The sequence below is a fragment of the Crocodylus porosus genome, unplaced genomic scaffold (assembly GCF_001723895.1).
Source record: "Crocodylus porosus isolate Cpor-Errol unplaced genomic scaffold, CroPor_comp1, whole genome shotgun sequence".
Taxonomy (NCBI): Eukaryota; Metazoa; Chordata; order Crocodylia; family Crocodylidae; genus Crocodylus; species Crocodylus porosus.
Window position 1 is genome coordinate 67,725,266 of NW_017728918.1, and position 23,681 is coordinate 67,748,946.

At 43.6% G+C, this 23,681-nt stretch overlaps 2 protein-coding genes across 5 annotated transcripts in view; one reads left to right on the forward strand and one right to left on the reverse strand.

The window, feature by feature from the left end:
• The window catches only part of NT5E (5'-nucleotidase ecto), an 82,417-nt gene extending 71,883 nt beyond the window's left edge, over positions 1-10,534 (forward strand). Inside the window, exons 7-9 of the mRNA XM_019538171.1 lie at positions 1,465-1,614; positions 5,224-5,424; positions 10,358-10,534. Of these exons, the coding sequence (XP_019393716.1) occupies positions 1,465-1,614; positions 5,224-5,424; positions 10,358-10,518 (512 nt within the window). The 3' untranslated portion in view covers positions 10,519-10,534. The remainder of the gene's footprint in view (positions 1-1,464; positions 1,615-5,223; positions 5,425-10,357) is intronic.
• SNX14 (sorting nexin 14) overlaps positions 1-23,681 on the reverse strand; it is a 90,565-nt gene that overhangs the window by 3,812 nt on the left and 63,072 nt on the right. For 2 of the 4 annotated variants that reach the window (XM_019537699.1, XM_019537698.1), the window contains 5 exons: positions 23,123-23,287; positions 22,018-22,113; positions 16,991-17,082; positions 16,747-16,803; positions 13,912-14,143 (listed from right to left, as the gene is read on the reverse strand). In XM_019537699.1, the coding sequence (XP_019393244.1) occupies positions 14,105-14,143; positions 16,747-16,803; positions 16,991-17,082; positions 22,018-22,113; positions 23,123-23,287 (449 nt within the window). In that variant the 3' untranslated portion in view covers positions 13,912-14,104. Of the gene's footprint in view, positions 1-13,911; positions 14,144-14,178; positions 14,221-16,542; positions 16,637-16,746; positions 16,804-16,990; positions 17,083-22,017; positions 22,114-23,122; positions 23,288-23,681 lie in introns of those variants that run through there. The other 2 variants (XM_019537700.1, XM_019537701.1) reach the window with 2 other exon arrangements.

The following is a 23,681-nucleotide window of genomic DNA, read 5'->3' on the forward strand; positions in this document are numbered from 1 at the left end:
TATAAGGATGCTGCAGATTTTTCCTCCCAAGGTGGAGAACCTTGCATTTTTCGGTGTTAAACACCATCAGGTTCTCGTCCGCCCGTTTGCTGAGCTTGTCCAGGTCAGCCTGGATCACCCGCCTATTTAATGAGCCATTCGCAGTTTCACTGTACCGGCCGTGTGTACTTAGACATGCATGGCTTAATCTTTGAGACAAGCATATGCTACTGGCAGGATCAACCAGGTAGCTGCGCTCCTCGGGTGAGGGAGAGCGGGGTGAGGGGTAGCCTCACGGGCGGGCGCCCGCTGGCCCCCATGGCCAGCGACTTTCCCGCCCGCAGCCCCCTGCTCCTCGGCGGCCCCGCAGGACCCCTTCCCCGGGGCCGGGGAAGGTGCGGGGACCACGGCGCAGCAGCACGGGGAAGGATGGTGGGGAGGGAAGATGACAGAGCCTAACATCATTACTAGCAATAGAGGTAAGAGATGATGAAATCACCTGCTCCATCATCTATTAACTGAAGACCCAAACTGATGGAGGCTTAAGAGGCACAAAGTTGTAAACTATTTGTACATGAAGCCCACAAGCTCTTGGAAGAGTTGGGGATGCTGAAACAAACCCATGGGTAACAACAGATTGGGCCAACCACTGGGAAGTCAGACCTATTCCTACAGCATTTTATACCAACTTCAAATGAGTCACCTACTGGGCACAACCTTGACAGAGAAGTGCGGGTCAAGCTGAATAGACTGATCTAGATATGGATGCTTCAAAACAACACTTTACAAGATGAACAGCTTGGACAGTTCCCTGTGTGAATGTGGTGCCCAAAACACAACACAGCAGCACTTAATTGAAAGTTGCAATATCTACAAGTGCAGATAGGGTAGATGGAACAGTCCTAGTAATGACCCCAGACAGTGACTCATACATCTGAAAGTTGATATCTGTTGCCACACCAAAGAAAAAGAGCTTGTTGAGCATGAAACATCTTTACAAGTTGCTAGAAAAAAAAATCCCAAGGCTACAAGTTAATTTTAGACAAAATAATGCAGAAACTGAGCAGAAGACTGCAGTGGCTTTGAAAATATCCAAGCACAGGAAAAGACCGTAAAGAGAATTGCATCAAGAAATCACATTTCCTGCTCTATGCACTGTGAACCAGTAGCTGTATAAGTGGTGGAAAGGACTATAGAATATAAAATCTTGGAATAGAAGTCACAATATTGGATTACACCCCAAGTCCATTTGACATACTGTCCTCTCTGACACAAGGCGCTTCAAGGGAAGACATAATCAGCCCTCAGCATGGAGAAGTAGGATAATGGCCGTGGTCTTAATCTGCCCCTTGCAGTGCTTCTAATGATGCACGTGCTGATCCATGGTCAAATAGCACAGTACTCAGGGATCTGAAGCCATTTTTATAAGATATCTGAGTGTGAGAAGAATATCTATTGATTCATGTTAAATCTTATCCCACTCAGGCACTATTACTATGGAGGATCTATTGGCTGTGTTGCCATTTGGAATGACTTTTGATCTGCTCGTGTTAAAAGGGTCCACACTGAAGGAAGCATTTGAGCACAGTGTGCACAGATATGGAAGAGGAACCGGTGAGCTGCTGCAGGTTGGGGGTGAGTTACCTTCTGTATGTTCTCACTCTCTACATGTTGCCATGTTACTATTTGGACATCTAACACACTGCCCCAGCCAGCAACCAGAGCAGTTTGAAAATGCATGCTCCTTCATGCTGACCCTGTGCAGTTTGTGTGGGTTCAATTAATTTAGGCATGCACGGGAGCAAAGCTGCGCCTGAATCTTCACCACACATGGCGGTATGACTATTTCAAGTTGCAATCAATCAGGGCATGGGCTCTAAGTAAGGTAGGGGGTGTTCTGTCTACAAGACTGATAACTGAAGGATGAGTTTGCAGGGAGGCCAAGGGCTATTCTACCTTGCTTTTAGTCCTTCATTAGGTTTCGTTGTCTGGTTGTGAGTTATAATGCATTAAGAATTAATTGCAACTAGTGCTGTGCCATTGTTCCTTAAACTGCTGTACAGCAGACTATATGGAAGCATTGAATAAAAGGCCACCTGGCTAAGCTCTTTTTCTTTTTTGTTACATACACGACAGGACTAAAGCCCCTGAAACCCATGCAATGGTCAAAGCCCCTGCTCAACTGTTTCCCAACCCTGGAGGTCCCCGAAGTCCATAGGCTTTCCTGTGTTTTTTGTCAGTTGAGTTCCCCCAGACACCTAAAATTCTGCTTCTGGCTATGTCAAGATGTGCCTCAGTTTTGACAGAACAGAGCAGCTCAGTGTGTAGCTGATGCCTAAGCCCCACTGGGATCTACAAATATGTCACTTGAAGGTCTCAGTAGGACAGGCTTCCTTCAAGCAGGCTAAATGTATCAGGCTCCTCCTACACTGCTCCCTTTTTGCCCAACCATTTAGTGGTTAGAGTGCTCACCCAAGATGCAGGGGACCTGGGATTAAGTCCTTCCTGTGTGTTTTCAGACACACTTATGCCAATTCTCCAAGCAGGAAACATGTCAAAAGTCTCTTCTCCATTGAAACTGCTTCACTTGGCATGAATGACAACTATTCATTGAGCCAGAAAGAAAAAGGCAGTTATCACAAGGCAGCAGGTAGTAGGGCTGTGTGAAACAGCACCGTGCTGATTCAACTTCCGTTTTGACAGAACAGTGTTTTGTTTCAAGTTTTGAAACCATCGTTCTGTTTCGTTGAAACAGTTTTGCTGTTTTGATGCTGCTTTGATGTTTTGCCCATAGGTTATTATGGTGAGAGATAAAACGCAGCAGGCAGATCAGGGGCTCGCCTGCACCCCTGGGAGGGCTGCAGAGGCTGTACCAGAGGCCTCCCAGGGGTGCAAGCCCCCAATCTGTCTGCCAGATGAGAAGCCAGGTGCTGCTACCTGGCACCAGCTCCAAGAAGATTGGTGCTACTGCCAGCTCTAGGTGGCAACATCCAGCTCCTCTCATCTGGCAAGCAGTTCGGGAGCACGCACTGCTGGGAGGACTCCAGCACAGCCCCTACAGCCTTCCTGGAGGTGCCAGCGGGTCCCCAATTTGCCTGCTGGCTGACAGGAGCCAGGTGCTGCTGTCTGGGGCAAGCAGGGCTGGGACAGATCAGCTTGTATGGGGCCCCCGCTACTGGTGCTGAAGCCAGTAAGCCTGGCTTCAAAACTCAAAACCTTTAGAAACTTTTGAAATGTTTTTGAGTTCCCTTGTTTCGTTTTGAAGCTGTTTCGAAGGGCTTTTATTTTGATTTTGCTGTATTGAGCTCGAAACAGCTTCAAAACACTGGCCAAAATTTCGCATCGAGTAGGACGCTTCCTAGGAAGGGGGGCTTTGTTTCATTTTCTGCTTCAATGACTGTTCTATCCAGTGAGTACAGGAAACCAGCTTTCCCCCTTTCTCTGCACAGTCACAGGGTAGGGGAAAAGCAGGTATAGCATATGGCAAAGTGAAAAAGCTTCATCAAGAGATAGAGCCCTCTCTTCCCTGCACCCTTTTTTCATAGTTGGTAGCCTGGTGGTTGCTTCAGGTTGCTTTCACAGACAGGATAAAGGTATAGGTTTGTCAGCTACAGACTAAGTTTATTGAAGAGAGATTTTTTTTTTTAAATCCTGACTGAGCTATTGGAAAAAGAGGGAAGGGCAGTAGGCGCTCTCCTCCAGCTGCCTCTGGAAAGAAAAGGCTGAGGTGTCTAACTTCAGAAGAAGGTTCAAGGGCCATGAATTGAGACCGAGGGAACACCTCCCTGCAGCGCACTGTAGCATCTAATTACTGCTTCTTTCTTGATCTCTGGACAGTTGTCTTTTTGTTAGCGTTTCCTGTTGTTGAGCTCCATATTGCTGCTTGCTGCAGCCATTGTACTGAGCACAGAGCTGTCAGCATGCAGGTGTCCAACTGCTCACAGATTGTAGAGAAGTTCTAGGATTCCAGAGGCTGCTGCTTTGTGCCTCATAAGGATTTAGTGCCTCCTCTTTCCCCTATTTTTTCTATACAGGTTTCCCTTAATTTACGCAGGTTCAATTTATGCAAGTTTGCTCTTATGTGATGACCCTTTTGTACCCGAAATTCATTATATGCGAAGTAAATTTGCATATATGTGATCAGCATAGGCCTGGAGAATACTCACCCCAGCCCTGGCTGCAGCAGCTACGGGAGTTGACAGCACCAGCTGCCTGCACCATGCCCCGAGCCCCTCGGGGCTCTGCCTGTCCCCACTCACCCCAGCCCTGGCTCTGGCAGCTTGTGGAGCCACTGCAGCCAGGGCTGGGGTGGACAGTCAGAGCAGCGGGAAGAGTCTGGAGCTGCTGTCGGTGTAAGCCTGCAGTGGCTACTGGCCCCAGCCTGCTCTCGTCTGGCTGCAGGCTCTTGCTTGCAGCTGCTGGGCTCCGACGCACTGGGGGGGAGTGGGTTAAGGTGCCCTGGGGCCTTTGGGTCATGGCGCAACCCAGCAGCTGCAGCAGGGGCAGGCAGCTGCCTGCAGCTGGACAAGAGCAGGCTGGGGCCAGCAGCCGCTGCAGACTTGGGCCAGCCCCGGCCTGCTGTCAACTAAATCAGAGGTGCATTGGCTTTCATTAGACCAAGCTCCCTTCATCAGATTCTGTAAAAGGACCTAGACTACTCTGTGCATCAAAGAGAGAGGGAGGAGGCAGGCAAAAGGGTCAGAAAGAAATAGTGAGAAGGGCAAGGTGTCTTATATTCAATATTATAATTCTATTGGGTCATTTATGATTTGTTTGTGGAGCAGCCACAAAGAGAATAGGGAGCAGGGTAGACAAAGAGGTGCAAGTTCCACTGCCTTGTGTACTTTCTTGAGTAAAATAAAACGGCTGGTGTGTGCACAAAAGGACAGAGCAGAAAAGTATTTACAACAGGAGTTAGAATCCTATGGCCAACAGATAAGATCTGGACTACTGAACAATTTTAGGATGTTGGCAACAATTTGGTAATGATGGAAACTAACTGATGGGCTTGTGACTCAGCAGCAGTGAAGAAGCAGTGCTGGCAGCATCCTGTCTTCAGACCAAGATGCGGTAATTCAGCCAGCCACCGCAAAAGGTTGCCAACACTTGATTTCAAGTAATACAGGTCTAATTCTTAACAGAAAGAAGTTAATGGTGTGTCATTTTAAACCATCTCTAAACATTTTATATGGACTCAAAATACCTGATAGAGTCTGTATATTTAAAACACACATATCTCCTTAGGCATCCACGTGGTCTATGATATCTCCAGAACACCAGGAAACAGAGTTGTTAGCATTGAAGTTCTTTGCACTGCCTGTAGAGTACCCACCTACGTACCACTCGAAATGGACAAAACATATACAGTGATTCTTCCTTCGTTTCTGTATCAGGGAGGAGATGGTTACAACATGCTGAAAGAGAAATCACTGAACCATAGTCATGGTAAGTACAGGAGGCTCCATGGTAGTAGTGTAGTAGACATTAATAAAAATCACCCAAATATTAATATTAGAAGCTTTTTAAGACCCTCTTCCATCTCAAAAGTAATGAATGTAACTTGTTTCCAGTCTCTGAATGCTCACAGTTAATGGTCTTGCTTTAAGCCCAGCATCACAGAGAAATCAGGGAAGTACAATTGGACGGGACTTCCAAAGGTCATTTAGGTCAACCCCCTGCCTGGGGCAGGATCATCCCTACCCAAACCATCCTATACAAATCCATAAGCTAACCTCTTAGTAAAACTACTGTTAACCCTGACACAACCCAAGACATAACGTCCTACCATCTCTCAAAAGTTGGGTCCAATACCCAGACACACACAGGGCATCTGTGATTGCCACTGGAGTCTGGCCCTCTTACTATGAGGTTTTGTGGCCATGTGAAACAGCATACACCAGTATAGAGCAAGGACCACTTTGTCAGGGAAGAGGGTGCCATCATTTCAAGGAATGGATGAGAAGCATGATCGAGGGGCACATACATGTTCTGGGCATTAGTAATGAATCAAAAAGAAGTGACAGTTTTCATTTACACTTCAAACTTTCTACCATCTAAAAGAAGAGTCTTGATAACCAAGTATATGCAGCCAAGGTGTTGAAACGTTCATCAGGCAGCAGAAATTCTTGTGGCTTAGCAGATGAAAGATACAGCGTCAGTATAATGGTGGGAATTTATTAGAGGCCACTAAATCAGGAAGAAGAGGTAAATGAGGCACTCCAAGCAGGTGACAAATCTATCCAAAAGCTGTGGGATGGTACTGATAGGAGACTTCAGTCTTCTGGACATCTGCTAAAGAACAATGCAACCAAACACAAAATGTCAAGCCAGTTCCCATCTTGTGTAGAAGAGAACTTCCTGCTCCAGAAAGTGGAAGGTGCAACTAGGGGATCATCTGTCTTGGATCTTGTGCTGACTAACAAGGAAGAAGTGGAGGATGTGAAGGTGATGGGTAACTTGGGACAAAGCTATCACAATATGATAGAATTCTAGATCCTGAGCAGGGAGAGCATGAGGTCAGCAAAATTAGGACACTAGATTTAAAAAATGTGGATTTAATTTGACTCAGTTAGTCATGGTGTCATAGAAGGATAGATTGAATGATAATGGCACCTAGGAGGGCTCGGTGCTTCTAAATGCATTAGAAGCCCAACAAGAGACTGTCCACAAAATGGGAACACAAGGATGGCAAGAGACCAATGTGGCTGCACAAAAAGCTTCTGAAATGCCTCAAAGGCAAAAGAAAAGCATACAAGCAATGAGGAAATGGGCAGGTCACCAAGGACGCATACTAGGAAAAAGCAAGAACCTGCAGGGACAAAATCAGGAAGGCAGAGCTAAAGAATGACGTGCACCTGGTAAAGGAGGTTAAGGACAAGGGGTTTTATATGTTGACCAGAAAAGAAATACTAGGGAAACCAGTGGCAACATGTAGGGGGCTGTGTGTGCACCCCCTGAGTGTGCTGGTGCATTCCGTGTCAGGCCACACTCCCCGTTTAGGTGGCAGGCAGTGGGGCAGGCAGGAGTACTGGTGCCCCTGCGAGCACTGGCCAGGGAGCGGGGCTGCCAGCAAAAGCAGCCACACTGCTTCCAGAAGCGGCTGCAGGACTTCCGGAAGCGGTGTGGCTGCTTTTTGGTGAGTGAGATTGGCTGCCAGGGACCGCTCCCCACACCACCCCCCAGGCAGCACAATCAATCACTGACTGGTGTCAGAGGGGGCACATGCCCCCCCATGACTTGGAAGTCACCAGCTGCCCATGAAGGAAGCTGTGGGTCCACTCTTAACAAGCCATGGGAAACTCCTAACAGAAGACATAAAGAAGGCAGATGCACTCAATAGCTATTTTGCTTCAGGCTTCACAAAAAATATTAAGCTGTAGCTATACACCTAAAACAGATTATCTGGATAAGGAAGGGGGCAAAACAGAGATGAGGTAACAAAAGACACTGTCAGAGTTTTTGTTGGGTCTGAATGAATTCAAGTCAGTAGGGTCAGATGAGCTTCATCCCATGGCACTGAGGAAAGTGGCAGAGGACATATCAGAGCCCTTGGCAATGATCTTCATGAAGTTGTGGGAGATGGGCCAGGTACCAGAAGACTGGAAAAGGGCCAGTGTAGTTCCCCTCTAAAAAAAGGTGAGGAGGAGCCGCCAGGGAACTGCAGACCAGTTAGCCTCACCTCAACACCTGAGAAGTTACTAGAGCATATCCTAAGGAAGGCCATTTGCAAGCACCTAGAGGAGGAAAGGCTTATCACAAGCAGCCAGCATGGATTTATGAAAGAACAAATCTTGTCAAACAAACTTGATCTCCTTCTTTGACAATGTAACTAGTTATGTGGATTAAGGGTATACTGTGGATATAGCATATTTGGACTTAAGCAAGGCTTTTGACAAGGTCTTGCACAACTTCCTCATAAACAAATTTGAGAAATGTGAGCTGGATAAAACTACTACAAGATGGATAAATAGCTGGCTCAATAGCCACAAGCAAAGGGTATTTATTAATAGGACCATAGCAGAATAGCAGATTTCAAGTGGAGTCCCACAGGGGTCAGTCCTGGGCCTAATGCTATTCAATGCATTTATTAATGATTTGGATACTGACACAGAAAGCTTCTTGATCAAATTTGCAAATAACATGAAACTGAGAAGGACTGTGAACACACTGGAGGAATGCCAGTGTAATTCAGAAGAATTTTGACATATTAGAAAAGCTGGGGTAGAGCTAACATGATGAAGTTCAATATGGACAAATGTAAGGTGCTACACCTCAGGAGAAATAAATCAAGAACTTAAATATAAAATGGGTGACACCTAATTAGGTAGCAGCACTATGGAAGAGGACTTGGGAGTCTTGACAGATTACAGACTCAATGAATCTGCAGTTTTGGGCTGCATCAATAGAAGCATTAGGTGCAAGGCATTGGAGGTGAGCGTGCCTCTACCCAGCACTGGTTAGGGCCCTCTTATCTGGAGCATGGTGTGCAGTTCTGGGCTCCACATTTTAAAAAGGATGTGGAGAAGGTGGAGACGACTTAGGAGGTAGGCAAAAATAATTAAAGGGCTTGAAAAGCAAGTCATATAAGGAGATGCTGAAGGAGCTAGGTGTGCTCAGCATGTAGAAAAGGTGCTCAAGGTGGGGTATGATGGCAGTCTTCAAATACTTGAAAGTTGCCTTGAAGAGGGACACCACCTTTTCTCTCTTGCTGCAGAGGAGGATGTTTTTATATAGCAGCAAAGTAAGTTTAGATTAGCTATCCAGAAAAAACTCTTTGCTGCTACAATAGTGAGGCAATGGAATAGCTCAGGGAAGTTATGGACTCTCCATCACTGGAGGTGTTCAAGAAAAGATTGGATAGCTTTTGATCAGGGATGATATAGGCATAACTATGCGTATATTATACGATGGCATTTCCCATGCAACCAGCAAAGCCCAGAAGCCCTCCCCCAGCCTTCTGCAACATGCATTTGAGAGTTTTTAAGCTGCCCTCAAAGGCATCAGGTATTGGCTACAGCCAAGGCTAGGGAGTTTGACTGTGGTGCACCAATGCTTCTGCTTGGACCAGAGTCCCTGGCTAGAGGGTCTTGTCCATCCACTCAGTATCAGACCAATCACCATATTTGGAATTAGGAAGGAATTTTACCCCATGGTCAAATTGGTATGAACTGCAGAAGGCTCTGCCTGCCTCTGTATGGACAGTGGGGGTTTTGCCTCCCTCTGTAGTGGGGGCACAGCCCTCTTCCTGGAATCTTGTGAGCATATATTGAGATTTGATAGAAGCGGGGCATTGGCTGCCATGGGTCCCCTGCTTTACCACTGGCCAGTTAAGATGTCGCGTCTGTTATATCTGGATGGACAGTATCATTGCATAGATTTTAGATCAGCGTTCCCAACCCCTGGGCCACATAGGGTCAGCTGCCAATCTGCAGGAGGGCTGGCTGCCAGACCAGAAATGACTATGGACTGGCATACTGTAGCCTGGCAGCCAACCCATTTCATACTGTACTCAGTACAGGATTCAGTATTAAAAAAAAAAGTTGGCTGCCTGCCTGCAGTATGCTAGTCACTGCTAGTCTGCGGTTACTTCTGGGAACCTCAGCTTAAATCATGGATTATAGAGGATGGTTTGGATAGGGCTTATGTTGCCTCAAGCAGGGGGTTGGACTACATGACCTTTGGAGGCCCCTTTCAGCCCCGCCGCTCTATGTCTTTTCCCTTCTCAAATGAGATATTGATGAGCCTTTTTCAGAGTAAGCCAACCCACCAGTCCTTTATCTACCATTGGGTAAATGTTTTGCATAATTGTCATGCAGCTGCTGTTGTGCTTCAACACTTGTGTGGACAAGCCTGCAACAGTACACATGAATTCAGTCATCCTACTTTAGCCCTGGATGAAGCAGGGTTAAAGCTGTGAGAGTTTTGCTCACTTGCATCGCTGCAGGCTCCTGCAGATGCCATTGCATAACAGGTGCTGCGCAGTTTGGTGCAGCAGGTCCCTCTCCCCTTTTGAACCGCTCCATGTGTCCATTAGTCCATGTCCATCAGCTAAACCAAGGAAACTGATGGAATGTTTTCATCCAGTGAAAGGCAAGTTGCCAGCAACAGACACAGACAACATGAAAAGACTGACTACTCCTCTCCATGGAGGGCATGTGAGTAGCTTTCCCCCTTCCTCCCCCCCCCAAAATCTCTCCAATTCATAGAATTGTGCCTTCTCCTGAACAGAAAGAACACACTTTCTGCTTTTTTTTTCCCAAGTGGAACACACATTTAAAAGTAGCAGCATCTCAAAGATTAATAGCAGCTGTAGCACTAGCTTTATAACAACATACAGTTGCATACAATAACAAATTGCACACAATTTTCTTTCCTCTAGGTGATTTCGACATTGATGTAGTCTCACGTTACCTTGATAGAATGGGAAAAGTCTTTCCAGCAGTTGACGGTCGAGTGAAATTTTCCGCTGGAAATTTCATCCAAGGAAGTCTTACTCTGGTTTCGGTTTTGCTCATTGTAACATTCCTATGCTTCAGTTAATTCTCCTAGCAATGTTTTTGGGTTTCTCTCCTCATCTCTTGCACTTTTTTGTAAACATTTGACCTCCGCAGGCAGGTAGCAGCATTCAGAGTGCAATATAAAGTTAGGATTGGAAGGGACCTCAGGAGATCTAGTCCAACCCCCTGCTCAAAGCAGAACCATCCCCAACTAGATCATCCTAGCCATGACTTTGCCTGGGTTTTAAAAACCTCCAACCCAAAACCTCTTTAGGTAACCTGTTCCAGTGCTTCGCTACCTGCCTAGTGAAAAAGTTTTTCCTGCTATCTAACCCAAATTTCCCTTGCTGCAACTTGAGACCATTGCTCCTTGTTCTGTCATCTGACACCACTGAGAACAGTCTACTATTGGGGTCACTCATCCCCAAACCAGGTGAAAGCTAGGAAGATGAACAGGCAGAACAAGGGGAGGGGCTTGGCCAGTATGTTCTTAAATTCAGAGCAGCAGGTGCAAGCACACTTCTCCACACTCCCAAACTCAAGCTCATGCTTCAAAGAGGGGCACAGTATTGAGACAAAGCGTGTTCTACAGATTAATCTGCCTGGTGGTAGAAGCAGTAACAAGTACGCTCCTGATCACTTGGGGATTCTTCAGTTCCTCTCAAATTCCTCTCATCCAGTAAAGTTGAGAAAGAATCCATTGTCAATAGCCCAAGCAAGTTTAGTGGACATGTCTACACATGCAGTTCATGGAAAACAAATTCTGGAGCTTATTGCTCCTGGGTGCACCATTTGAGTGTGCATCTGGGACTGCATAATGTGCTGTGGGGGGGCTGGCTGGGGCATGGGGGGCTAGCCAGCAGACAGCCTTTGCCCTCACTAAAGCACCCTTGTGCTCCAGCCAGCTAGGGCAACATCTGTATGTTCTCTGCTATGGAATAAAAAGCTCAGCAGCAGGATAGTTATCCTGCTGCAGAGTTAATTAGTTTATTCCAGCCTAATAGGGGTGCATGTGCAGATGCATAACATTTACTATAGAGATAATTAGTCTACTTTGCAGTAAATGTCTTGTGTAGATGCACCCAGTGATACATTACTACCTCCCTTTGATCTTCACTCAGGGTTGAGACCTTCACTGTAACAATTGTACTCAGCTTTCAAACATACTTATCATGGACTAAGCCAAATGCCATTAAGACACCAGTGCAGAAAATTAATTTTTATCATTCCTATTTGAGGTGACAGGCACACTTGTATTCTTACCACCATCACACCAAGAAAGAACCTAATAAAAAGCTGGACTTGATCACTTGCTGTTTAATACATCTAGTTTCAACATTTATGGTGAGCAGGTAATTTAAGTACATGTAATGAGAATGCAGTTCTCACTTTGTTCCTGTAAAACACCAATTAAAAATCTAACTCTCAAAAACAAGTGTGCTGTGTGACTACTAAACTAAATATGCATGTTCAGGACCTAATTTTGTTATGGATCATTCATATGAGAGGACTACCAGCAGCACAGGACACCTGAATATCACCTGAAAACAAGAGCAACACAAAGATGAATGTCAGTGTTGGTACCTTTTGAGGTCTCAAGCATACACCAAGCTTAATAGGTAATGGATTCACATCTGAGTGCAGTTTGGTTTAAAAAGTCCTAAAGCCTGGACTTTTCATCACGATTATAAGTGGGCTCCCTCTCAAATATGAGCCACGGTATTCCTCTAAGGAAGATCATCCACCACTCACATTTGGTGGTTTTGTGTTTTTACATACATTGGCAGAAAGCGAGTTAGCTGGCACAAAACAAGCATTTGTATTGAACAAACACATTTTACTAAAGAGACTGCCAAAAGGTCACAGACTGCTTATAAATGCAAACAAATTTAACCCGTTTGGAAATGGCAGCAATATAATGCAATTTTAGCAAAAGAAAACAACATAAATGTAATTCAGATTTGGAACTTGGGCTTTATTAAAATGTTTCCATATGCTATGCATTGTTGTAGATAATAAGCAAATTGCAGACAAGCTAAACTTCATTAAAGTCCTTGAAAGCAGGAACTCCAGGCATCAGTGTAAGAGCCCAGCCACTCAACATGGTACTCACAGGAGCTCTTTAATGAAAGATGCGACACCAAAGTATTATAGTGGCAAATTATTACTGCAGGGGTGGGGAGGGAATGACTTCTGTGCACTTACAAAATAGACACTGCTCAACAAAAATTAACTGGAAAGTCCTGAGCTCTATGGAACTATATCAGATGATCAGCTCTGCTGCAAGGTACATACTTTATTTAAAAGTATAAGAAAGTTACAGACAACATGTTTACCTTAATACATATTTAAAACAAGTTATTTATTTGTTTGTCCCATATTCTGCTCCTCCAAGGGAAGGGGCCAGGGGAAAGAGACTGTCTTTTGCCAAGTCTGGCTGGAAACCTAGAAATAGCTTTTTGAGTCAGACCCACTATCCGCCATAATCTGATCATTTCCAGTAAAGATTTAAATTTAAAACTGTAAGAATTTTTATGTACTCAAGTGTTGTTGTAAATGAAAATTTTAATTTGGCATGGATATTAAAAAGCCACAGCCAAGGAGTGCCAGCAAGATGTAGCTTATATTTATGTAACTATGTAAAGTAAGACAGTGCTGCAGATTTCATAAGATCACGCACACAGGGACTGGAGCCACTTGAAAAGCACATTTAAGATTTGAGGGAAGAAGAGAGGACCTTCAAGTGACAGACATATTAAACACATAGGGAAAATTGCTTAAGCACATTCTATTGAGAAATAATTAAAGGTTCCTACCCCACTTTTCTAATCCTATATGCTTTTTTCCATCACAAGCAGGTTAAAAAAAAAAACCTCTCTCAAACATTAAAATCTCAAATAAAGAGCAACAAGACTTTCACTACCATTTTTTTTCCCCCACTACCAAATTCTTTTCAAAGTGCTTCATGCATCAATGTCACCTGCAACTATTAGCAAAAATGCTTTTCTTCTCGGAAAGAGTTGTTCATACCAACAGAAAGCCTGAAGGCCAAAAAGTTACCAAGATATTTTGTATGCAACACTGATCCAGTAACTTCACTTTTAAAGAGATTTCATAGACATCAGGGCTGGAAGGGACCTCAGGAGATCATCAAGTCCAGCCCCCTGCCCAAAGGAGAGGAAGAAAAACACTGGACAGGGAACTTCCCCCCGAAAGCAATACCATTTCATATATAGAAGCCACCTTTTCTACACAGCTTCTTATTCCAAACATTTTTTCAAAATATTCTGATGAATTTTCTTCTTGGCGATCTACATTTAGGTTTTGTCCTACACAGGTCTTTATTTCAGTACCTGAAACTATCCCCATTCTCCACTGGGGAGGAAAGAGTATTATTATTATTTTGCCTACAATTTGGAGGGGAAGAAGTTTAAAATAATAGGACAAACATTTTAATTTCAAATTAGTATTAAATCTGAATTCATCTTTATTGGGTAAAGAGATCTTCAAAAGTTAAAATTTACGTTATTTACAAGCAAATATACAATGCAAGATTAAAATACCACATAACCATTAAATTAGTGCACCAGAAACATTTTCATTAGGTGATTAGGTGGATTATTCTGCCTCTACATCCAAGGTGATACCGAGGTAGCTTCCTTCTGAACCTAGTATAAAAAGAGTAATTGAAAAAGAATTACACCATTTACTGAAATTTGAAAGTACATGTTCATTAGTCAGCCACCTGGAGCACAATGAACAAAAGATTTTAAACAAATTACTAGAAACCAAATACAAGTAATGGCCATGTCTGTAGCATCTTAAAATCAGCCAATTAGTATCAGGCAATTAGTCCTACACATATAGTTTGTGCTGTTTCCTATGCATATGCCAGCTTTTTTGAACACTGAACTTAAGTCTAGAATCCCGCCTTCCTGGAAGACATTCTCCATCTTTGCATGCTGTTCCTGTCCTTCCCATGCTGCCCTTCCCCAAATGCCTCCCTTGCCAAAGGACTCCAGGAAATTACATGAACGCTGTTTGAGACTGACTTTATATAATGGGATTTTGCAAGTCTCTTAAACAGGCAGAACTTGCATAAACATGTTTCATTTAGTTCCAGGGCCTCTGACATACTGCATGCTGGGTAAGGACAAGTCTAATCAAATAAGAATCTTGAGATCTGCCATCTAGGATAATTTGCCAAATAGGGAACTAAATCCAAGTGGGATTATTTTCCACAAGCAATTACAAATCTGTATTTGTGTTAGCAGTCCAATAAAACTACAGCTTTCTAGCAACCCGCTGTATCTTTCAAGTGACATTTCAGCATGCAGAATTGTTCCAGTGATGCTGGCTCAAACAAAAAACTTTTCTGTAAGCCCAAGTGGTTGGCTGAGGCAGAAGTATGCTTGCCCCCAAGTTAAAAGACTAGTTGAGCCCCACATCATAATGGATGCATGATTATGCTTTCCAAAATAGCAACATTCCAAAAATGGCTCAAGACAGGCCCTTTGGTGTGCTAAGCCTCTCTTTAAATAGCCATGGTAGGAGTTCCAGATTTCTTCCAGTACGCCTCACTCAGAATTTGAATGCATATTTAGTTTTAATGCTAGTCAGCAGCTGGAAAAAAAGGAAAACTTTCACTGAACTGAAAGCAGAAAGGCAAACCACCTGTGGATGAGCAGTCATAACATGTTACTTCTTTCCATGAGTCCTTTGGGATGTGTTCATGTGAACTGTGGCCACACTTACACATGCATTTTTTTGGGGCCAGGGAGGGACAAAAGATAGTTGACTGATAACTAGTGGTAACAGTTTCAATTTCACGCTTTTCTCATGAAAGGATTTGCTTCCAAAACCTGTTCAGAACAGGAGGGTGCAGGTACAAATATTTTTAGGAGGGAGACAAAACATTTCAGATGCAAAATCAGTGGGAAAAAGATTGGCTGTCAGAGGGAGATGATTGTAGGGTGGGGCAAAAAGGCACTTTCAAGTAATTCTCTGTTATTCTCTCTTGTTTCCCTGGATACTTTGGGACTCCCGAACTTGTGTCTTCTCCTTCACCCCATGCCATGCTGTCCCATCGGCAACCTTTCCACTCATACTGGTTTCTTTTGCAATGCCTCCCTCCCTCCTTAGTTACATTTACCAAAATACTTTCACAAAAAGGTACGTAGTCCTAGGAAGTGCTTGCCATCCAAAATGAGGGAATGACTGAACCGTGAGTGAAGGCTCATTTGTTCTTGCTCAGCCACTGGAGCCCCCCTGCCATCCCCACTGTCAATTATGTGGTCCACAGTCAGTCAGGTCAGGGGTTAGGGTGAAGGGCGGACTCAAAGCTTTTTTTAAACCCAGCTTTGACCAACGTTTGGAAGCAGCAAAATTAGTCTTCTCTGGTTATACAGCACTTATGAAGAGGGCTGTAAAAAAGTGTCAAACCTTATAGTCACTGCTGATTTACAACCTCAATTTTTACTTAAAACTGCTCTGCCTTTTGAAGAACCAGCTTTCATGAACTGCCCACTTGGAGCACAGGGCAGGAAGCTCCTTCCTATGTTCGAGCTGACACAAGTCAGCTTATTTTCATTGAAATATCAAGACTTAAAAATTTTAAAACTTCTTACAGCTTCATTTGAAAGCCTTTATAAGAGATTAGTTAATATTGCCATCATTAACTGCTGTGACCAAGAGTTCAGTGGATTAAAGCAGGAACTGGCATTACAGTAGTACACAGGCCATAAAGCTGCTTCCCCTTTTTCCCTACTTTGCTCTACTGATTTAAAATTAAGTGCACTAACAACTACTAAATGAAGGGGCAGTAGGTATGTATATGGCATTCATAATCAGATTCAAGGTCTTTAAATCTCCAGTATTTTTTTTTTTTTTTAAATCAACATGAATACGTTTTGCAATTGCTTCACAAGGTTTTACATGTCCATTATTATCTGTCAGTAATGGTAAGGCAAGGCACGTAGACCCCCTTCCTCCCGTGCTGGATGTACTGTACAGTTCCACTGCAGGAGACACTTCAGCTTTCAGCACATGGGGGCCTCCAAGCCTGAACAGCTGAGGCAATATTTGGTAAAAATTAGAGGTTAGGTTCCAAAAGCAACTTGCAGCATAGTAAACACACAGGTTCTCCAGTAGGATTAACTTTCCTGCCAAAATATGACATCGGAAATGTATTGGGATTTCTGATCTATCTGCTTGTACAATACAAACCAAAGAACTTTCCTGCAGCTCTTTCCATGGGTTTGCTATCACGTACCTTATTGATCTCTGGGAACAATTCCTGTATCCCGATATCCAATAGAACATAAGTCAGCTAAAAAAAATAAAAAAAAAAATAAAGCAACTCTTAGAGTCAAGGTCAGTTCTTGTGACAACACTAAGACATTGAAACTGTTTTGATAGTTTGTATTAAACTGTGAATCTGTACCTTACCTGGGGGTAAATAAAATATATCTGAAAATCTTTATGAAAAACTCTGAAGACAAACAGTTTTTAAGTACCTGTTTGTTAAGCACCGGCTGCTGCATTCCATCGAATAGAAGCCTGATACCTTCATACTTAGCCTCTTCTCCAATGCATTTGGATATCAAATCTAGGTCAGATATGAACATTTGTGCTGGTTATGAGAAGGCATTATAAATTAGTGATGTCATATGTGAAGTAATGCCTGGATAAAAATTCAATACAAGTCAGTATGCTTATAGATCTGCTACAAAATAGAATTTAAGTGCCAACTCAGTCTGAGTTATTTCTTTTTATTAACTATACAAGAGTTAGGTACATTCTCTACTAATAAGTTGCATGAGATCTAGAGCTAGAACTTATTTCTATGACCTCTTGAGATGAAAAAAAAAAATAATCCTTTGTTATCCAACCCACTGCACAGGATTTTGTTTTTAAATCCCTTATTATTCCAAGGCTTAGAGAATAGAAAAGCAAACTCAAGTTTAATGCCCAGTACTTTGTTGATTAAAACCTGAACTGGTTTTTGTACTGATTTCAGGAGCTTCAGTGCATGCAGGGAAAGTGCAGCTCAGCGCTCTCTCTTTTTTTTCCTTTTCACTGAGGGTCCTTTTTTCACCCAATTTCAAACTGGGCTCTGTGAGCAAGGAACATGAAAGACTTAAGACAAGCAAATCACACCTCAGCTAGGTTAACACAGGATTTGTTTTGATCACCAGTGTCATCAGGGCTGCCCCTTCCTGTACAGAAGTGGGACATGATAGCCCTAAAACCATTGCTTGTCAAATGTTCAGCCTAGCTCTTCTTGTAGAAACTCCTTCAGCTTCCCTGTGCAGCTTGTTCCATTGTACTACTGCTCAGAGAATAAAGACGTTTATTTTTAATTAACCCTGAATCTGCTTTCCAGCAGGTTACATCCTTTGCCCAGGGAGAACAGCAGCCCCCCTCTTCAACACAGCAGTTTTCAAATATCTGAAACCTTGTATCATATTCATCCTTAATGTCTTTTTGCTGAACCAAGTCTATTTAAGTTCTCACCTTTTCCTCAGATGACTTGGACCCTCTCCAGTTCATAGATTTCATAGACATTAGGGGCTGGAAGGAACCTTAAGAGATCATTGTGCCCAGCTCCCCCCCCCACCGCCATAGGCAGGAAGTTAGCTGGGATCAACTGATACCAGCAAGAAATATATCCACCTGTTTTTTGAAAGAGTCCAGAGTAGGTGTTTGCACCACCTCTGGGGGAAGTTTGTTGTAGACCCTGGACACACACACTGTAAAGAACTTTTTTCTTATATCCAGTCAAAAAAATTGGCTTCCTGGAGTTTATGGCTGTTAGACTTCCTTACCCCTTGTGGAGCTCTAGTGAACAGCTGTTCTCCCAGGTCCTGATGTACCCCTCTTATGTAACTGTAGGCTGCCACCAAGTCCCCCCTGAGCCTGCTCTTCTCCAAACTGAAAAGTCCCAAGTCCCTCAGTTTCTTCTTGCACGGCCTGCCCTCCAGGCCTTGGATCACACGAGTGGCTCTCCTCTGGACTCTCTCAAGCTTCTCCACATCCTTCCCAAAATACTGGATGCAGTACTGCAGCTGTGGTCTCACCAGGGCCAAGTAAAGCAGGAGGATGACTTCCCTGGTTTTGCTTCAGATATATCAGTGGATGCATGCCAGAGTTTGGTTTGCTTTGCCAGCCACAGCATAACATCGGTGGCGCATATTCATCTTGTGGTCAATCAAGACCCCCCCCACCCCCCCAAGTCCCTTCCGGTCATGGTCCTAGCGAGCATAGCACCATCAAGCGTGTAAGTATGCTGGGGGTTCTTCCTACTGAGATGCAGCACCATACATTTCCCTGCATTTGTAGCAAGAAACCCTTTTGTCTGTCCCGCCCCTCAAATGTGAACCTCCTGCATATGGGAAAAGCCCCTCTTTTAGTATCTGCCCCCTTTTGGGGATGTTTTCTCTTTTCTACATTCCTCTTTCTTTTATGATATCATTATTATTTTTATATAAGGTGTATTTGTAGTGAAAATAGAACTTGTAGATGCTTTTACAAATGTCCTTGAAGTTTAAAAGTAAGTTGTACCATGTAACAACGTTAGGAAAAGCAGGAATCTCTGTATGGAGCAGGTCCCTGAATGAATCATGGTTGATTGTGTAACACAGTAGCTAGTCTGGATAAGTATGTTAATGAGTGGCAATTAACACCTACAAAATCAGAGACCAAGGAAAAGAAAGAATCAATAAAGAGCCAAAAATTCCCAGAAACTTCATTGTTAAAAGGTATAGAAGCCCCCATTTGAACTAATCAACACTGGAAACTTAGGGCCGAAATACCCCTGATCAACCACTTCTAGAGCTCTTTTCATCATGGCAGTGAATCAAAATTCATCAACAGACTCCTGAGACTGCACATACGTGTGGACATGAACCCTGGGGCCAACAGCTGCCATCCAGTAGCTACCAAGAGGGATGTCCCTCGAGGTCAATGACCCCTGGATTGGGTAAGCCCAAGAATTGGGGAGTCACTAGTCTGCCAGAGGGGGATAAAGAGGCAGCAAAGAATGACCCCCAATGGCACCCTCTTTGACCTGACCAGCCAGAAGGACCAGCCAGCAACTCCCTTCTGCAGCAACATCACACTGAAAGAAGCCTTGACTGGCCACTGACAGCAGACTCCAGTGCTTGGGGATAGGTATATCTTGACACCAGTACTTAGTGTTCAAAGCTAGCTACTCTGAGAGCGAGTGTGCACATTTGAGGGGATCAGCACCAAGGTTCATGGTCTGACACTTGCATCCATCCAATATACTAGAATTTTATGATGATCTTGTGAGTTGGTGCTTTGTAGCCAACACATTGAAGGTGATCCGGTTTTGGTCAGCCCACCTTGAGAGTGTGTCCAAGTCAGGCTATATCCCCAGCCTGTCCTGCGCTGTGACCATCCCCCCATAATCTGGTATTGTCCGCGAACTTCACCAGTTCACATCCGACTCCTGAATCCAGATCACTGATGAAGATGTTAAAGGAGTACTGGCCCAAGTACTGAGCCCTGAGGAACTCCACTGATCACCCTGATGTCCTATATGACATCAGTGTCATCTCCCTCATCCAGAGCACATGTTACCTGGTCCTAGAAGGAGATGAGGTTGGTCAGGCATGATCTGCCAGTCACAAAGCCATGTTGGCTGGCATTCAGAAGCTTGCCTTCTGTCAGTCTGGTGTTGATGGATCCCTCGACAATTTTCTTGAGGATTTTTTCAGGGGTGGACGCAAGATTGATTTATTAGTTCCCTAGGTCATCCTTCCTCCCTTTCTTGTAGATGGGGACCACATTGGCTCTTTTCCAGTCATCCGGGACTTTGCCCAAGCACCACGATTTTTCAAATCTCTCTGCTGGGCGGGGGAGGGTGCAATTATGTTTGCCAGCTCCTTCAAGACTATCAGGTGCGTTTCATCTGGGCCCACAGACTTGTGACTGTCCAGTTTCTCAAGGTGTTCCCTCACCTGATCCACATCGATTTTAGGCCCGTTGCCCGCTCTCACCTTTGTCTGTGTTGTTTCCAACAGTGTGATCTTCCTCCAAGGGTGAAAAACTGATGCAAAAAAGTCATTTAAGAGATTGGCTCTTTTTTGGGCATTGGAAATCAGTTGCCTTGCTGGATCTCTCAGGTGCCCAATGCCATCCTTGTTCTTTTTCTGACTTCCCACATATCTGAAGGAGTTCCTCTACATCCAGCCTGGCCCTGGTGGCAGGGGGTGTGGCTCAGTCCAGCCATGTGCATCCAGCCACGATCCTGCTCCACACTGCACATGCGTCCCGCCATTCCAGATCGCAGAGCCACTGACAGTTGATCTGTCTGGGAGGGCTGAGCGCGCACTCAGCATCCTCAGATAGATCAACTGTCAGAGAGGCTCCACAATCAAACTAGTTGATCAAGATCAATCAGTTGGTGACCACTGCTCTACATCCTTTTAAAGATGTAGAGCCCCAAACTGTGCGCAATATTGCAACTGTACCTAACCAGCATTACAGAATGGCACTACCACCTCCTATGTCTTACTCACAATAATATAAAAGCCCAAAACGCATTTTCTGTTTTGCAACCACATCAAATTAGCAATTCATGTTAAGTCCATCATCCTATCAAAACCCCTGGATCTCTCTCAAGCAATACTACTACCTCCTAGTCTGTATTTGTGCATCTTCTTTCCCCCACAACCCATGTATAGCACTTCACACATCTTTGTTGAATTTCAGTTCTAATCACCATTAGTGTGGCTCCTGAATTTATGAAGATTTTTTTTTTTTTTTTTTTTTTTTAATTCTACTCCTACTCTCCAGACTTTGCAACCTTTTCCACTTTTGTCATCTGCAAACTCAATGAAGCAGGTCTAGTCCAGGATCAAAAGTCACAGAACAGACCCTGATGGAGCCCCACGTGAAACCTCCTGCAATTCTGACCCATTTATACATGTCCTCTCCTTACAATTATTCAACCAGTTGCCTAACAGTAATTTTTCTAATGCTCCAGTTTGCTTAGGAAAATGTCACCTGGGTCAGCATCAGAAGACTTAAAGGGTCCAGATATTATCCACTGCATTGCCTTTATCTACCAGACAACTTATCTTACCCAAGAAAGATGTCAAGTTAGTTTGGCAAGTCTGCAGCAAGGGAAGTGTAGGCTGGATATTCAAAAGAGCTTTCTATCAACAAATGTGGTTAGGCAGTGGAACAGGCAATCTAAAGAGGTTGTGGAGTTCCCATCATTAGAAGTTAAGACAAGTTAGATAAACATGAGGCTGCAATGGTTTTGAGCAAGGGGTGGACTAGGTGACTTCCTGACTTTCCTTTCAGCCCTACTTTTCAATGATTCTATGATTACATAAATATTATACGAAAGACCTGTTTAGATTAAATTTATGAAAATTTAAATTATGTATTAAAACTATGAAATGAAAGTATTAAGCTGCAGAATCTTAGCTTGGCAAGTCAACACTGGTATTATATTTGTGTCTTTCTGAATGATTAACAAGGGGTTAAAGTAGTTATAAAGGTATGAAACCTGGAATGTATCTCATCATTTCTTCAAAGGTTTGCTTTGCTCGTTTCTGTTTATCGTGGAGACAGCGAGGTTCAGTATTTTCACGAAAAACAGCATCTGAATCAGCAAAGTGAACAAAAAAGACACTTAAGAGCTTGTTTCCAAGACTGTGTGCAAAAGCTGTTACTATTTTTGAATTCTCTTTTCAGAACTAGATTTTTCTCGTTATAAATTTTAATGGAAGTACATTCCAGTCATGCTACTTCCCAGCTTGGTGCCTTCTAAGGTCATCCTGCTCAAACCCAGGAGCACCTAGTTTGCTTGAAACAAAGCAGTGCTCTACCAACTCATTTCCTCTCATGTTTTTATCTCTTATGTAGAAGTTCCACTGTAAGTAGTTCTATCCCGCTTACCTACAATCCCCTCTCTCTATTTCTCTTAGCAGGCTCCAGATTATATCAAATCTGCTCTCCATTAATAATGGGGATTGCTGAAATAGCTGCCTTTTCCCTAAAGTGCTAAAGTCTTGAGCATTTTCAGTCACTCAAAGCTTTGTTCTCTTTGCATTCACCCATTCATGATCCCTCTTTTTGGGCTGAAATTAACAGAATTAGTCTTCTGTCAAGGCATTTGGTTCGTTATGCCAATTTTTAGTCTGTAGTACACCAGTACTTGTTAGCCATTTTTGTCTGTCTTACCTTAAGGGGAATGGAATTTAAAATGCTAGTGTTAATTCATCACAAAGAGCCAAATTCCCAAATTACAAGTCAAAATCCCAAAAACCAAATGCATTATTAACTGCATTGGGTTGATCAATCTTTTGTTCCCGTTTCCCTTTTCAGGGCGAATTGTTCAAAATACTGCATTTGTTCTATACACATATGTTGGATAGGCAGTAGGACCAAGTTAACACTGGGCAGCAGCTTTAATTTTTGGAACCCTTACCCATTTGCTGGGTTTCTAAAACTTTGTTTTTCATGTGCTGTACAGCCAGTAAAGCAACTAGGCCTGTTGCAAAAGGTTTCGAGCATAAGGTTAGTCACAAAGACAGTTCAAATTGGCATTATTGCAGATTAGGTATCCACATTATTGAAAAATATCTGGAGGTGAGAAAATATTTGCTCACCTCTTAGTAGTGTTATCAATGAGACCAACCGGTGCTCCTGAAATAGCTGGTCCAATTTGTACTGTAGGTAACAGTCTGTGTACACCTCCAATGTGTTTTTGAAGAGAATTCGCCCCCCCATCAAAAGGTGATGCAGCCAATCAGGAACCCGGAAAACAACTCGACCTACATAGTGAAAATTACACATATCTAGAAGGTTTCTATTAGTGTAGCACACAAACACACTAACAAAAGCAGTTTCAGAATACAGAAGCAAACTTACTGCAGTCTTATCCACCCCCCCCATTCCTACTCTCAACCTACAAATAATACTGCAACAAGTTCTGTTCGCCTATTTACTTGTCAAGTACTGTTATAGCATTATTTATTTATATTAAAATAGCACCCTGACGACTCAGGCAGACTAGGCACACATAGGAAAACAAAAACAAAGGGGCGGGGGTGTAGCTCTCTATGTGAAGGAAAGCTACATGTCCCTGCAAGCTGATGTTGGCGACCGGCATGGACAGCTAGAGACCCTCTGGGGGGACTCCACCCATGACTGGACCACGGGGATAGA